The 17875-nt window shown below is 43.3% G+C and overlaps 1 protein-coding gene across 2 annotated transcripts in view; it reads right to left on the bottom strand.

The window, feature by feature from the left end:
* Window positions 1-17875, bottom strand: part of MAD1L1 (mitotic arrest deficient 1 like 1) — a 321305-nt gene that overhangs the window by 135616 nt on the left and 167814 nt on the right. For both annotated transcript variants that reach the window (XM_042828240.1, XM_042828241.1), the window contains one exon: window positions 10415-10505. In XM_042828240.1, the coding sequence (XP_042684174.1) occupies window positions 10415-10505 (91 nt within the window). The remainder of the gene's footprint in view (window positions 1-10414; window positions 10506-17875) is intronic.

Raw genomic sequence — 17875 nt, 5'->3', positions numbered from 1 at the left:
GGAAGCACCCCAGCCTGCACCCTACGCCTCTTCTCATCCTGAGCAATTCCCTTCCTATCTGTTTAACCATCTTTATTCTCTCCGACTGCATTCTAATACACGTATGCAAATACATATACCTTATATATAATTAAATCCACCGATCCACTCACAGTTCTCTCAATCATACCAACCTATAAGTGATCCCCGACTCCTCAGGAAATCACCATGAGGCCAGAAACTTTAGCTGTGTTGGATCTAGAGGGAAAGTGGTTCCACAGCTGAGCTCCCTCACTGAGACCGCCCTGCCAAAAGTTCTTCACATCCCCTTCCTCATAAAGATGAGAAAATTTCTGTAATTACTACTGATTGCAAGCCTGGTAGCATCACACAGAAAGAAAGAATGTATCCAGTGGATGAAGACCAAAAATATACGAGAGGATCTCTGTGCAGACTATCCTTGCTGAGCAGCCTTCACGTTGCTGATTTTTCAAGTTTTTCATCTTACCAGAGCCAGAATCACAACTAAATCCTTTTTCAAAAGCAGTGCCTTTGTTCCAAAAGGTCACAACCTCAACCAGACATCTTCTCTTGTGTTCAACATGCACGCTACATTTCAAGGAATTTATTTCATTTTGAATGCCCAGCCAAAAATGCAAAGAACAGGCACAGCTTCTGTATTATTTAAAGTATCTGAGGCTTAAGCATTGACCAGGGGAAGCAGCAGCAGCCTTCCTGGTGTGCCAACCTCCATGCCTGGGTAAACATAGAAATGTGACAGATCACCTGGGAATCGTCCCATTGGTATCCAGCACAACAGGGCTTTATGGACAGCATCACTCCTTTGTGGGCTGTTGTCAAATTTCCCTTCTACTATCTGATACAATTCTTTAGGGGAAAACTCCTTTCTTCATGCAGTTCTCTGCCTCCAGGCTCTGGACAGGCAGTAGCTCATCCTGCTCAAAGGAAAGGGTTGTGGGATATCTAAGATATCATCATCTCACATCCCAAATCCCCCTGGCAGAGACCACATAAGGAGAACACATCTCCAGATCACACTCTTTTCCATCACAAAGCACCTCCCCATTTTCTCTTATTTATCTTAACATCATTACTACTGCTTCCCACTCTTCATTGTGGCAGGAAACAAGCAGATTTTCTTCTCCCCCTGCAAAAAAAATTGGCTGAACTCTGACTTCATTTCTTTTCTATAATCTAGGTAAGACATCCTGGCCTCTGTCTCTTGGAGACAGCGTTGAGTTTTCTGCATACCAAATAGCAGAGGAAAAAAAATCCCATGCTGGAACCAGGGTCTCCTTATCAGATGAAGGAAACTGTTGAACAATATCACTGAAAACTTGGACTTTGCACAGACCAGTGGCAAAATGCCAGACTGCAACAGAAGTGGCAAAAGCAAGGACAGCACGAAAACGTAACCTATTGTTTTGTTTTCATCACAAATTCGGAAGTAATTGGGTCATCAAACAAAGGCTGAAATGATAAGTAATGAAAAGCTGAAAACCAAATACAGAGAGAGCTTTAACTTAAGAATATGGTGTTTAGTCATAGAAATCCAAGGACAAGCACAAAGCTTCAGTAAACAAACCTTCCCATGCATTATTTTCCCTATCTGGTTCAAAACGACATTGTTTTGTTTCTGTGACATCACAGCAGAATTCAAAGCAGCAGAAGAGCTATTGAAAATGAAGAACAACTGAAATCTAATTTGTGCCACCAAATGATTACACAGTAAAAGTAGAAACATAAAGGGACAGTCACTCTTGTTTCCAGAAACTTTGCTTTTTCTTTGCTGCATGATAAGTAAGATTGGAGGAGCTAAGAATATGAAGTCTGTTTAAAACAGTTGTGTCTGCCTACCCAGTCTGGGTTTTCCCTCACATCCTGATTTTGGGGAACCAGTGCAATGCTGTTTTCTGCTGAAGAGTCATGTGTAATTGCTGCTACTAACATTTTATCATCTATCATTGTGTGCTCTTGAGGAAGCATTTTATAAATAAAAATATACCTGCACCTTTATTTGTGGCTGATATCACTCTTACTCTTCTTGCCGTACAGCACTAACAGAGCAGTGTCTATCATCATGCTTTCCATCCATGACAGCTGTACACACAGATCAACCCCAGAATTATTGCTTTACTGACCCCCATCACATCACCAAGCTTAATACAAGTTTGAAAGCCTCAGCTTGTCCTGCAGTAACGGCTCAGAATACAAGGCTCATTTCAAACCAGATTTCTCCTCCTGCAGCAGGATATAGCACCCCAGCATTTGCCTCCTGCACAACCTGCAATCCAGCAGCAACCTCCTCCTTGCTATGGCAGCATCCTCATCTGCACCTGTGCTCATTGCCAGTTATTCCATTCTAACATGGATGCTCTCTTGCAGAGCTTGTGTTGCACAAACACCGGTGCAGCAGCCTTTTCCAGAAGGCCACTTTCCTTTCCCCAGCTCTCTCCCTGTGCTGCTGCTCAGGTAGCAATGCTCAGTGCAGGGGCCTTTCCCCATTTCAGAGCTGTTCAAGAAGTCCAGTGCTTGCTCTTCCTCCCCTCTGCTCACCTAATGAGCCATGCTATACTACACAACTGCTGGTATTTTCAGGGACAGTGTAGAAGCAGTACATTAATGAATTTATTATAGATTTTTGTGTTAAATGTATTATGCAAATGTTAATCAGTTTCTGCAGAACTTCAGGAAAGGTGCTGCATGAAATAAACAATATGATGTTAGCTCTGGCAGAAAAATTCAGAGTTCCTGTTGTTTAATATTCAATGTGAGAATCACTGAAAAACATTTTAAAGGGTATGTTGGTAAAATTTCCCTGCACAACTGTGAACCTGTGCACTCCTGGTTCCCAATGCTAACAGACATTAGCAAGTCTGTACTGTTCACATCCTTGTTTGATTAGACATCCACTCTACACATCACATTTATCAAGGCTACTGAGGCCAACAAACAGCTCCTCCTTGAACTACTACAACTTGCTGACATGCTTATGCTTCTCTGATCCCTAGGAACACTTCTAATTCCTATTAATTCTAATAACTACAATGAATCCAGAATTAGCACTCACAAATATTTGCATAGCCTCAGCTAATTCAGTGCCATGCAGAACCCAAGGCTTGGAGCATAACTGGTGTTGCACTCCTACTGTTTCACACAATGACCTCCCACAGCCTATCCACACGCACAAGATCCAAGATGTTTTCTCCCATACAGCAGCACGAACTGCAGGAACTCTGTAGGGATTGCTCTTTTCCTAGGATCTATATGGGCAGCACTTCAGCACAGACATCCAGTGGTCCACAGAGTCAAGCAGATCAACCATAGCTTAGCCCAACATGCTCAAGCAACAAATACAGTGATGGTACAGCAAAGAGAGTTGTGCACCCACTAGCCAGCACTACACACTCTGTGGCATCGCAGTGCTGCTCTTCTGACCACTGGCACATCAGTTCCTCACCATGCTGTTTCTCTTGCTACCCATGGTACCAGATGTTCTCAGTCTGGGCTGCATTCAGCCACCTGGCTCTGTGCATATTCCCAAATGCTTCCAGTGTTCCACACAGGCACCCCAGACCTCTGATTTGTCACAACTGGATACTCATGATGTCCAAGCTGTAAGCTTACAGTAGATAGTGGGACATTTAAGTCACAGGGAGACTCCTGAAAGTGGAAAGGTAGCTGCAAATGCCTGAAAATCTATTTGCTATGAGGCAAAGAATTATGAATGTAAATTCCTGTGCTGCTGGGTCAAAAACTAGCACCAACCAAGGCAACAATGTTTACCACAGGTGTTTTTCCTGCCAGTGCTTTGAGCAAAGCTGCACTGATCCCAGAGCAGCCTGTCAATGCACTCCAGGCAGATGCACGCCCTCTTACATCAGTAAGGCCTTGGTGCAGTCTGTCAAGTTCAGAAGATAAACTGTAAGAGATGAGGTTAGTGCTGATAAAAATCCAGCAGCAATTTCACAGCCTGCTCAGCACCCCCAGCCACTTCCAGGCAGTCCCACAAAACTCAATGTTCTGGCTGAGCAGGACAGAACTTACACCACAATGGAACGCAGACCTGAACCTGCACCTCCTGCTCAGCTTAGCTGGCCTTCCTCCCACTGTGCCTCCTGCTGTATGTCCTCAGGTATTTGATCATTAAATCCTGCTGAAGCACACACAGATCTGTTCCTGTGCCTTGCCAAAAGCAATATTTGAAGGAAGAGCTGCGGCAGTGGTGCTGAGCTTGACCATCTGAGGTTTTCGATGCAGACAAGCTCTGCCTCAGAGGCTAAAACAGAAAGCACCAAGATAACCCAAGAAGTTCCACAAGCATTTGAGAGGTCAATTAGGAAACCTTGAGAGACTGTGTGCCTTGAAGTTTTATAACAGTATAAATGATTCATTCATCATTCTTCACTGGTCACATAATGAACAGTTAGACTGCTAAATGACCTCAACTTTGCCTTGGGCTCTTAACTCCAAGCCAGTTACTGCCAGACTGCCAAATTCCTAACTATTAAATTAGCCATTAATGCTTAAAGAGGAGAAATGCTCTCTGTTCGTAGGAGATCACCCTGAGGAACCTGCTCAGAGCACAGCTCTCAGCACTGTTTTGCTGTTCCCTTAACACAGGACCATGAGATCACTCTGGATTCCCCAGCACCTTCATTATCCATGGACATTTGACTTCTAGAGGAAAGTTTAATGCAGCAGAGAGCAGCCACTCGCTCTGCCTGCAGAGCATCCCCTGCTCACAGCCACTGGCCTAGGGGTACCAGCACAACAGGTCCATGCTAGCTCAGGCAGATTCTGCAGACACTAAATGGCCTTAAGCAGACCAACAGAACAGATTCTGCAGACACTCACCCCTGTCTCCTTCCAACAATTTTAACAACCATATCTGATTCTCTTACTAAAAAAAGTCTGCCTGCAAAACTCACTTATTTCTTATCTTTAAGCCATTATAGCTACAAACACAAACAGCACTGAAGCAGAGAAGTGGTTTATTCTTGAATTTGTGCAAAAATAATCAATTCAAAGCCTGGAAGAAACTAAGATTTAATTTAACCAGATTAAGATCTTAAATCGTAAAATGGTCAATAACAATAGCAAAGGAATTAATAAAGTCACATTAGCATGAAAAAAATACTCCCAAAGTACCTCTTGTGAAATATGTTTTTCTTGGCAACTCCTTTGTGGACACTAATGGACAATTTAGTCTCTTCTATTCCAGCAGCGAAATTTAGTCTAAACAGCAGCTTCTGACAAGGGACAACTTTTCTGATATGCATTCCCATACAATATAGACCGAAGTAGGGCCAGCCCTAGAGACCTCATTCCCGTGAGCAGCTTTAGCTCAGACTGGCTTTGGAGAGCTTTAGGTCGCAGAGCAGACCACCCAAACCCATCCTGACACTGCACCCAAAGCTGCTCTGTGTGCCAAACTCCCAGCACATAAGGATTGAGGCGAGCCCAGCTAGCAGAGCCAGCACAGCAATCTGGCTAGCTTATACAGTGCTGCAGTTCCCAGGTTAAATAAAGCAGCCTAAAATTACACTGCTGTGTGTCATACAAAAGCATTTCTCTTCCGTTCCTCTTTTGTATTAACAAACGCCATGTAAAAACCATGTTCCCCTCCTGTCGTGTAGGGCGGTTTTCAGACAAACTCCTACTCATAACTAGCTAGTCAACTCCTTCCAAAGCACTTTAAGGTAACAATAATAGGAGCAAAATAAGTTACTCCAATATGTTTTAATAACACTGCATTTTATAACTTCTGATATCACAGTACTGACCAGCAGAAAGGCTAAAGACACCAATTACCATGAGTATAGGCATTGCTTTCAAAGTTAATCAGTGCAGAGCCCATACCAAACCATGAGCCTTTCACACAACCAGAACACCCTCCTAGAGTCTCATGCAGCCTCCAGCACCCTCTTCCAGCGACCGTTCAGATTTCTTTCACTTTCAGCATCCATAGGTGATGCCTCTTAGTCAGAAACTGGAAAAAAAAGAAAGACTCCATACACAAAAAGGGAGGAGGCTGCTAGCCTGGTTACCAGACTAAAGAAAATTTTCAGGCCCAAATACATCCCAGTGTAAAAAAAAAAAAAAAAAAAAAAATTTTTTTTTTTTTTTTTTTGTTTTAATTTATACAGATCCACTTATCAGACCCTAACTGGAGTTTCATTTTTCCACCAACCAGCTGTGAACTAATTACAAGGACATCTAACTAGTCCTGCTCCCATACCAAGCATATGGCTCCAATTAAGTCAAACTGCAGCTGATTTTAATCAATCTTCCTTAAAGCAGTCAAACTTGAAGAATCTCTTCTCCTTCAGCTCGAAGAATAGAGGAGAGCAGGAAAAGCAGGAGAGTAGTATTTGCATAAGGAACACTTCACATCCTCTGGGTTGCCCTTAAACATGAGGCTCCGAGCAGTCAGAAATGCTAATTGAACGCTCTTCACAAGTCTTTCCTCCCACTTCACTCGAAAAGCACTGATTTGATCTGTCTCTTTTGTTCCTGGCCAAGTTGCACGTTTCCACCAGCAACGTGGGAAGACCATCCAGATCGTTTCCCTCAACTAACAAACCAAACTTCTCACTTGAGATCTCAGCAAACCTGCCCACCGTGGGCCAAGCAGTTCAAGCAGGTTTGCTTTCCTGGATTAAAGACTCAGCCTATTTTGCTTCATCAAAAGCAAGACAGCGGGGGAGAGGAGATAAAATTGAGTTAAACCTGCTTTTTTCACATGTTGTTTGAACCCTTCTGCTGAGCAACCGTTCAGATGTTTGTGTTCAGATAACATCCTGGGTGACTGGGGAGGCACCTCAGCAGGGTGTCATTCCCCTACAGTCCCAACCTTTCTTGTGCTTTTGTAATCTGAGGTTTTCATTAGCAGTAAAGACCTGAGCAGTGAGTAATATCCATGCTCAAGTCTTTACACCAGTGAAGGAAAATCAATGCAGCCTGCAGCCCCGTGTCAAGAGCCAAGGGTTTCAGAACAGGGGATGTGTGGAGGTGGAGAGTGCCTTCAGCCATAATTCAAGTTGTCCCCACACAAGCAAAGAATATAGAGATGTCAGATGTTATATACACAGCTGCAGACAGCTATCAGTAGCCTGGTTTCTTTATTTGCTAATACTGAGCTCCAGAAGTATGAATCATGCACCTATCTAATGCAGAAGTGCATTTCCACTGCCCTCTGGATGGTGTGTCCAGCCCCACAGGTCACAGAACAGCCTACAGCTACCAGCAGCCATAGTGGAGATGAGCAAAAGCCACAGGCTTTTGTCCTGAGACACAGGGGGATGTAACAAGGCAGCAAATATTTCTGCAGCTGTCTGTCATCGCCACACATCAATAGTGTCAAGCCCTGATGTTTCTGTCTAGAAAAACATGAGGCATATCCTCAGATTCCATTCAGCGCACATGGCTTTGTGAGCTCAGACAGACTTCAGTCCAGCGTAACGCAGTCAAAGCCCTGGTTCTAAATCCCATCTCTTACAAATTCACAACCTCAATACATCCCTCTCATGCATCTTTCATTCAGTAGATACAGTTCCAAAAAGTTGGAGGTTTTATTCTTTTTTTTTTTTTTAAAAAAAAGGAACTACAGATAAAGATTTGTCAGGTATCATCTTCTTTCTGCTTTGTTTAATGTCAATCCCAACTCTTACGCCTTTATTTAGTTTGGTGGTGTAATGCAATGGAAAGCACAGCAGTGAGAGCATAGCAGCAAGGTTCCATGCTGCAGCAAGTGAGGCCTTGCTCAAATGCAACAGCCACAGGCACAAAAATAAAAGGAAGAAGCTGCTTTTTTTACCTTCAGAAGGTCTCAGGTAGGCAGGGATCTCCAGCGAGATGCCCCCACTTCCACTGCAAACCTTCACATGAGGGCTGGATCCTGGCTCCACCCTTCTGATCACACAGCTGCATTGCATTGCACACGCCTGAGCCCCCTGGGCTGGCCCTGCCTTCCCACCAGGTGTCTAATCAGCAGTTCAGGCCATGACTTAGCATTTCCACTACACTTCTTACAGGAATGAGAATAAATAACATATCAAACTTAGAAAATCTCAGTGACCTTATCTGAGTGTACAATAATATTTTCAACGTATTTCCTCAGCAGTGATAGAAGAAAGGATCGAGCACAGCTTCCCAAAAAAGACCCGGGGGTCACTCTAAGCTTGGCTTACTAAAATAGTTTATACTCCAAGTAACTGAAAAAAGTAAAATGGGAACCCTGATGCTTTCTCCTCTGAGGAGTTCTGAGATCTTTACCAGTCAGGTAGGCACGTACTGATCAATGCCGACACTTGAGCATTTGGTTTACATATTCTTGTTCTCTTCTCTACTCCTCTGAAGCTGCTGCTTTTGGCAACCACCTCTCAGATACAAGTGGGAAGCCAAGGAAAAGAAGAGCATCTTGTTCTCAGTCTCTAACCACAATCACTTCATTCTTATACCATAAAAGCCCCGCTATTGAAACAGTAGCTGACGCTGATCTCCACTAACGACCGGAAAGCAGGCAATTAGCAAAACTACAGCGAAGGCTTCCTATCTTACCACTTTGAAAGTAAGCCTTAAAAACTTGATTGCTTTGGCATCCATTCTACTCACAGAGAAGCAGAAGTGCTTCCAACAGAAGTACTCGGTGACACCAAACAAAGCATTAGTAGAGAGATTAATAACCACGTGCAGGAAGAAGAATCAAACTCACCCAACCGGGGAAGGGTCCCTCCAGCTACACAGCACCCTTTCCCAATAAACAGCACAGGTCCAAGTGATGTTCCCCTCCTGTGGCTGGCCCTTTTATGAGCCCAGGGGGGGCTGCAGCCCTTCTGGCCACCTGGAGAGCACAGCTGCAAACAATTGACCCATGTTCCCTTGCCAGCAACACCCCCTCCCCAGGTGCTCAATCACCACTTCAAGCTGTTTGCTAACGGTTCCCCTACAGTATCTTAAAAGCAGCTTCAGCAAATAAAGCAGAACATCTCCTGACATCGAGAAGAAAAGGGGGAATTCCTCTGGTCAGGCCTCCCCGGAAAGCCAACAGCTATTGTAAGACAGCAGCGGTAGATTAAATGTGACTTGAGTGCATTGTAACCTCCACCAAAACCAAAGCTGCTGCTGTGTATTTTGGAGACCTGAGCATCCAAACACCAGCCCAAAGCTTTCATCTCCCGATGACTGAAACCCAATTAAAGGAGAACCAAGTGACAGGTTTCACACTAAACATGGCTCAGTAGAGATGCTCAGCAGCTCTTAGTTCCCTGCTTTATCAAAGCTGTCACTTCCCCTGTCTCTAAAAATTAGTAATAAAAAAAAATTTGATTTGCCTCTAATGGGTGTCAAGATAAAATCAATGATCTGTCTGCAATGTGAGTAATTTTAAAATCATGAACGAATTTACACAAAAATAGGGGAAAAAAAGAGAGAAAGAAAGAAAAATTAAGAGAATGAAATGCTACAGTGCTGAGTTGTTCAACATATCAGAGAGAGCAGCAGGGAGAGATAACACTGTTTATAGCAGGATGGGCTTTGATTAAACAAACATGCTCAGGTTCTTGTTCTTTCCAGCACCCTTTGACAGAAAATGCTATAAAAGCTGGAAGCGACTTCCATTCCCCTTTCTCTGCACAGGAAAGCTGTTACCAGAATGAGAGCAGTCTGGACAGACAGTCACTCGACTGCTGCAGGCTCCCTTGCCCTCCCTTCGGGGAAGGTGAGACTTCACTGACCTTGCCAGAATGAAAAACTGAACACCTTCTGCCATACAGAACAGCACCTACTTCATCAAAAGGTAGAACATCCACAGTAGCACAGCAAAACAAACACTTCTTTTCATCCTTCAGACTCCATACCTCTGCCTTTCACTGTCTGTGCTCCGGGGATATTGTTATCTCATCCTTTCAACAGCACTCTTGCTTATGGGTTTGAAAAACTGATACCTAATGAGGTCACAAACTGGTGGTTTCCATTTCCATCCCTGGGAACAGCAGTGGAGTCTCCAAAACACACGGATCTCCAATTTGCACAACTCCCTACTATTTAGCCCTGTATATAAGCTGCTGCTTGGCACCAAATGAAGTTGGAAACTGATGGCTTAAGGCAATGGTGGTGTTTAACATGGAGCAGCATGTAAGGCTTTCATGAAGAAAAAGAAGAGGTTCTAGACTAACACAGTCAAAAAGACAACTGCTCCTGTGTGACCAGACCCAACACCAACAGGATTCCAAGACACACAGATAAAGGTACATTGGTGCAGTTTGCACAGTCTTCCTAAAAACACAGTGCACAAACTGAGGGAAATAAACTTTGCATGCTGCACGGTTTAATCTGGCACAGTTGTTAGAACAGCTACAATGAATGGAAGGTGGCATCCTCTCCAGCCAAACTGAACTGCCAATTTTACTACCTGCATAGTTAGCTTCTCCAGTTTCATTTCCAGAGATCTGTTCTGCTCTTCCAGTTTGCTGCGTTCAGCTTCCAGCTCCTCAATCTTCAGCCTGGAGGGGAAAGGAAAGACAGTAAACATGTGTCCTTGCCCAGTCCCTCCACAAATAGTCAAGTTACAAAATGAAATCACGTACAGTGGCAGATGATTCCTGTATTCAGTATCACAAAGCTACACTACTGAGATGGTCCAAACTTACAACTAAAAAATCCAAGTTTGCATGATTAAAATTAAATTCCAGCAATATTTTGTCAAAACACACAACTTGAACGTAAAGCAAATTCAACCCAGCTACTTCCTGAACCAGAGAATGAGTCAAGATGATCATGTTCAATAACCACCAACAGCTGAAACCTCCACGCGTGTGTCAGATCTCTTTTTGATCTGATTTATACTTTTGGCCTTTGCAACGCTCCTTGGCAGTAAGTTCCAAAATTTAATTATGTGCTGTATGAAAAATTAGTTCATTTTGTTTTATGCTTCACATGTGATTATTTCACTGAGCGCCTGTTAGTTCTGCTATGAGAAGTTGTGAATAATTGTCCCGTCTTCCCCTCTCTGAACTACTTTACAGATCTCCCCCATCACTTCTTGAAGAATCTCACTTCACTCTTTCCCCACATTAAAGGCTTTCTATATTTCTGCCCACTGTCATTGCCCACCCTTTTTGTTCCTCAGTTTTATACAGACTTCTTGCTATGAGAAGAGCTAGATCTACAAACAGCACTCTGATGTATTCAGTAGTGAGGCTGTTTTCTTCCCAACTTCTAACTCCTAGTTAGATATAGTACAAATATTGTACAAGAAAAAGTAAAGGTGTTTTTTCTTACTTGCATGGGTTTTACATTTATTGACATTCAACTTTGTGTCCCACTTTGAGTAGTATGAGATCCTTCTGAACTACAGCAGCCTGATCAGTGGCATCATTTCATATTACCTCAAACCGTCTCCTCGCTACTCACAAACTTCTTTGTGCTGGAAAATTCCCAACACAAAGCATTTTAGGATCTCATGCAAAACCCAATGAACATTTGTTCTTTGAGCTTCCATCTTTTAACTTTGCGTGACACGAATTAACGGAAGAAAAAATTATCAAGCTTTACAAATTATAAAGATATTATCTCTGACCCAGAAAATCCTAGAGACATTACATTAGAAGTTAGGAGAGCCTTCTGACAAGGTACCCCAGTAGCTTTGCCACACGTGCAGAAGAATCCAGAAATGGCCACCAGTGCAGAGAGCACAGTGGGGCAGCCAGCCTCTGCGGGGCTTAAATCTTATTAATCCAACAAAAAACCTTCTTTCTTATTCCATTCAAGTTTCTTTGAGACCTTTGGCTCAAAGCTTTCTGAAAGGTCAAATATGTTGTATCAACAAGATCAGCTTTAGCCAAGCGGTTGTTCAGTTCTTCAGAAAGCTCTATTAAACTTGTTATGCAGGAGAAATTATTATAAAACGTTCAATATAACATTTTTGTTTGCATTTCAGTACAGAGTACACGAACACTCTGAGAATCCAGCTGCCTCATTTCAACTTCCTGTGATTAAACGTGCATTTAATACATATTAACATTGATCCCTGAGTCCAATTTTCAGAGAATGTTTTTCCAGAATAATTTTTTAAAATTAATTATCTTGCTTGATAACATGCACTTTTAAATTATCTAAATTAAGCTGACAATCTTTGCACCGTGACAATACACAATATGTCCATCTGCCATCACCCACAAGTTATGCAACAGAAACTTCAGGTACAAGTGAGGAATCATCTCCCCTAGAAACAGGGCAAGAGAGGGAAACGCTACAAACCCTTCCTCAGAAGCTGATCTACATGTTCAGCACAGAAATGTCTCCCTTATAAAAATGCAGCTTCAATTGCTTAAATTATTTGTAAGCCTGACCCCTGCTGGTAATTTTCAGATATTATAAAGGATCATCGTTTTCTCTCTTGGACGCTTCTAACACGCAGATGAACAGCTTGTAGCATTGTCGAGGCCGTTCAAAAAGATCATCACTAATTTCCAGAAGAGATCCTGCTCAGCTCGCAGGGATGGAGGATGCTGAAGAAGCGGGAGACTGGAAAGGTTGGTAAAAATGGAAATTTGGAAAATGGAATGAATGCTGTTAATGGTGTGCATCTGAATGGATTGCTGAGCAGAGAGCGAGAACACTCTTCTGTGAGGAAGAACAGCCAAGCAGCTCCTGAAAGGTCAGAGGCAGGCACAGGACTCCCATCAGTGCCTTCTCCATATTGCACAGGCTGACTTTTTATTTAGAACAAATTTTCCCCATCCAGCCCCCAGACAAGCTGTGGTGCTGCTGCTGTCTGCCTGCACATCACTCTGCACAGAGCTCAGGCCCTTATCTAAAAACCATTCACAGCCATCACCAGAAAACATTTGCGAAGGACCTGAGGGACAAGCAAGGTGTAACAAGGGAAGGCTTCGAGCAGTTACATTTCTAAATATTTTCCCTGCAATTTTAAGATGGGTTCATTCCTTCCTGCCCTTTGTATCTGCCCAGACGGGCATCAGGCTGCCTCACAGCGCAGCAGGACGCAGCTCAGCCCGCTCATCTGCAGAGCTGAAGCTTTGGGAGGGTTGGGAACACTGCTGGAACCTCTTTGTGCCAGGGAGGTTTTCAGGACTCACCAGTGCTTTCACAACTTAGCCCTCTTCTAACCTATTTTTAACACTGTTAAGTGTCCTGGATCTGCAGTGGGAAAAGCATTAAGAGCTGTTAGGAAACAGTTTGTGCTGTTCTAGCTTTGCTTTACAAGCCCTGGGGAATGCTCCCCAATGGCAAAGAGAGAGAAGCAAGGGAAATCCTATCTATACATAAACACAGCGAAGCATTTGCAGCTGGTGGTTAAGATATAGCAGTTAAATATTGAAAAATATTTACATGCTTGGCACCAGAGTTTTTCTTTTAAGTGAATTCAGGTACAGGGCCAACCACACACTGCTTCTGGATGCTCCAGCATCAGTGCAGGCAGCCTTAGTCTGCATGCACTTTGCATGCTCTCTGTCCAGGGACGTCTGCAGGAAGATCAGTGATCCCATTTTATCACCAATTTGCATGCCTCCACTTGTTACACCTGGGAGTTACTTTCATGTGGGCAGAACAATCCAAGATACATTCATGTGAAAAGAACACAGCCTGGAGTAGAGAAACACTGGGGTACAGCAAAACCATCTATCAACTCCATGTCTGCCCAAGAATGAATGCTGGCGCTCATTCTAAAAGCAGCTTTGTGGCATGAGGGAGGAAGAAACGTTAGTTACTTTCCCAAATACTGACACCACTCTCGACTTTAGGGATACAGGGAAAATTATCCAGATCAATATTTGTAAAATTTACCAACTTATTCTCTTGAAAATATCTAAATAGTGAGAAAGATCTCGTCATATTTCCGGAAGACTTTTCCTGCATGAAATGCAGATAACCTAGAAGCAAAGGTTCCAAAGGCAGCCATCTCCTCAGCCTTTTGCAAGATATTTAGTGCAAGACTACTGATAAAGTTGGCATTTGCTCACACTTGTAGATTTTCTTTCTTCCCCAAAATTGTGCTTTACATTGCCTCTACTGCACATTTTACTGTCCCAAATTAGAAGATTGAACACAAAAAACACTGTAGCTTCAGGTCTACTGAAACGACACTTGTGAGAGAATCAGGTGACATCACATTCTGTGTGTTCAGTCTGCCTGCAGTGCGCTCAGCTGGTGAGCAATACCTGCTGCAGAGAAAGGCCAGGCTGTTCAATTTGGGAAGAAGCACAAAATAAAAAATAAATAGAAAGAAAAAGAAGGTAAGCTTTAGAATTTCTCAACAGCATCCACTCGCTCCCAAACATCCCATTCCGTCCAGATGCTGACCACTGACTACTCACCACTGTCACTCCTCCATCATCTTTATTTGTTTCTAATGTTCAGAGATGTGGTACACGATTGCCTGCAGAGTAGCATGGGTATCACCAAAGAGGACATGTCTCACAGAGGCCCCATCTGTGAAGAGGACACGGCCATGTGGAAGTGCTACTGCTGAACAAGAAACTACTGAATGGAGCAGAAAATGTATGTGTTGGGAAGGCGCTATTAAGGGATCCAGATGGCATTGAGATGGTGTTAGGAGCAGAGCAGACAGAATTCCAGCAAGTGTGACTAATAGGCATTGGCAAGAACATGAATTTCTTTTGAATTACTGTAACTCTACCCAGTCACTATATCCACAGAAAACATTTAGGATTTACTGGGGCTGTAGTTTGACAGCAGAGTGAAAAAGTTCAGATTTGTTCCAGCTGAAAAGGTCCTTCAGCTGTTGCTGCTTAAGTCTTCGGTGAAGTTGTGGGGTTTTTTTTTGAATAGGTTTCTTTTATTTATAGGTTCTGAAATATCAGTCCCCGCACAGCTATCATCTTCTCCCTAAAAGGTGTTAATGCCTAAATGCTCTGTGCTTTGCTATACCCCGCAGTACACGAACTCAACAATTTGACCACTTTTTCCTTTCGTAAGATCTGCAGAATATAAACAAATGGAATTTCAGAGGGAGCAGCGAGAAGCGTGAAGAATGACAGCATTAGCACTGGCTTTTATGGTCTCTTCAGAAACAGTGATGCTGGGAGACAGTTTCACATTTAAAGTTATAAAAGGTCTGACGAAAGAGCAGTTTGTTCTCCAGAGGAGGAGGAAAAACTGATGAAGTCTTTCAAGCCTCTTGCTGAAAATTTACTTTCCATACTAAAGAAAAAAATGAGACAAAAGTATATTTTTAAAAGCTCTCATTCACTCACAAGAGGTGAATACAGATTCAAAGAATTAATATGGATTTTTTTTTTCCCTTTATGCCTCTCCTTTTGTTTTCAGAAGTTAGCTCCTAACCACAGGGTGGATATGGAAACGCCTGAAGCTCACAGCCCTGCTCTGCAGACTCCTCTTGCTGGCTTCTCATGGTTTTCCTCTATTTTTCACTCTCCTTCATGACAGCAGCTAACTGAAGTGGCTGGGCCCAATCCAGAAGAGCAGACACACTGTACTGTAGGTTAATGAGCTTTCAAAGAACACAGTAAACTACAGAAATGGAAATAGCTCTGTCATAAGCTACGGGATTTCTTTCCCCACGAACCAATTTGCAAAGTTTGTGCTCTTCTTCCCCATTTTCTGCCAGAACTAATTTCTGGCAACAGTCTGTAGATGAAAAGAGGAGCAGTGGAGCTCGTGTTGCCAGCTCCAACTTAGCAGCTACATAAAACTGAGTAAACACTTGTGGCCCCGTGGCACAGCAGACCCAATCCCTATGCATAGTGATCTCATTTCTCCTCTGAAGCGTTTCTGTTCTTCCACCACAGCCACCCAGTTGGTCAGAGGGGACTCATCCAGCCACGTCACATGAAGGGTTCTGCCATGGATCATGGAGAATTATTCCTGACCCCCAAGCATGGGGGGAAGACAGTGAGTTATCACGTGCTGCTTTGACAAGGAGACTCTTCTGTGAAGAGCAAGCTTGGCCCAGTTCATGTCCAGTGCACAGAAAATGCCAGAAAACACAAAAAAAGGCTGAACCACATCCTTTGGCTGCTCAAGTCTAGGACCATAAGCAAAAAGGTTTTATTCAGAGTTGGCCCTACCGTGCAGAGAAACATGTGTGCTGCTGGATGGGGCGTCTGAGAGTTTGAAAGGAGTGAAGCTGTAATGGTAGCCAAAACATGGAAAAAAGAGCAAGCACTGGCTTAACAGCTTGTGAGCAAAGACTGCTCCAGCTAAAAGAGAACATTTTTTCAGTCATTTACTGTTAGAAACCAAGAGCTGAGCAGTGAAAAGAGTGATTAAAAACAAACAAATGCCTGCTTTTTAGCACAGCTTTGTAGCTAAATGACTAGCATCAGGGCCGGGGAGGAGAATTTAAATCAGCTCGTCTACTGTAACGACTGAACGCAATTCAGGAAAAAGCAAAAGCAAAAAACAGCACAGAATTAGGTCCAGGGACTGTGGTCCCTGTGCACCCATAGCCCCAGGAGCACACGGCACTGAATTGGGAAAGGCAAGACAAAATATCACTGTGAAACCAGTCCAAAAGCTCAGCTGCTTTGATTAAACAGCCTTCAGTGTACAGCTCAGGACTGGAAAATAGCTTCACATCATTAATGGCTTTACTGGGAATAGGCTTGTCTTTCTGTCATACTTTGTGAGGAGGCTTTGACACAATTTCATGAAAGGAGGATAGAGATGAGATTAGTATCAAAGAAATTCTTTTAAAACAAAAGGAGAGGGTGAAAAACATGACCAAGAGGGCTTGAGGGCTACCCATGAGCAAACTCTAACACCACAACACCATAACGAGTGGGTAATTGCGAGTTCCACTTGTGCCTGCTCGGGAAATAGATTTTAATTCAGAACAAAGCCAGACATCTCCATTCTCTCTGCCAAGAGCCTCCAGCAATACGAAGCGGTCCCAGACCACGTGGCAATCCGGCTGCTCCCCCCTACACACACTGTCCCTGAAGCTGCTCCATTAATAGATGGCAAAAAATGCTGTTCAGTGAAGATAAACACTGAGTAATGAGTCTTGGAGGGGGAAACAAAGAGACTGAACGTCTCCTCCATGAAAAGGTGCTGCAGCCCATACCAGCCCAGGGAGGGAGAGACCGAGGAGCTGCTTTGGAAACATTCTGAAAACCTTCAGCTCCCAGAAGACAGCAAACAGGATGCTGGCTTCACTGATAGAGAGGCGTAAAATTAATCAGGAACTGTGGGTTTAATGTTGCTGCAGAGGTGCTGAAATACTTCTGCAACAGTATAAACATCAGGTTTCAGAGGGTCTGCTGCACCTCAAAGGGAAAACTTGAACGAGCTCGGGTCAAATAAACATCCACAATAAGCAAAAGTAGATGGAGACAGGTTTACTCTGTTGAAAAAGGAAAGTTACAGCATATTATCTTCTACCAGAACTCACATGCATGATGAAATTAAAAAAGGGAGATGTATGCCTTGGGTCTTCAGAACTATTACACCACCTTGAGGGAACTACACTCCAGGAGTGAGATCCTGTGATTAGGTTTATAGCCTTAAAACGTATTGGAAGAGCTTAGCTGAACATGTGTTATTCTCCAATACCTTCCCTCTGCTATGGAACTGGGCTTTCAAAGCCATAAAACACGCTCCAGAGGCAAGGCACAAGAGCAAAGTCATAACACGCAGGCCAGTAATTTCTGCTTCCTGCAAGATTCTGCTTGCTGCAAAAACCCACTTTCAGTCCTAAGAGGCAGTAACACTTCATAGTGATGGAGCTGAAAATATAAAAGAATTAAGAAGTGAAACTCCAGCCAAAGTCTTACATCAGCTGAGAATAAAAAACTCCTCCTGTCAAGATCTGATTTGCTCAGCTTAAATAAAAGGAACTTTATTAAACATTCAGAAACAGATGAAC

This window comes from Centrocercus urophasianus, unplaced genomic scaffold, assembly GCF_019232065.1.
Source record: "Centrocercus urophasianus isolate 14NV4802_14NV808 unplaced genomic scaffold, USGS_Curo_1.0 seq_29, whole genome shotgun sequence".
Lineage (NCBI taxonomy): Eukaryota > Metazoa > Chordata > Aves > Galliformes > Phasianidae > Centrocercus > Centrocercus urophasianus.
Note: the sequence above shows the minus strand (reverse complement) of the source record. Positions and strands in the feature narration are given on the sequence as shown.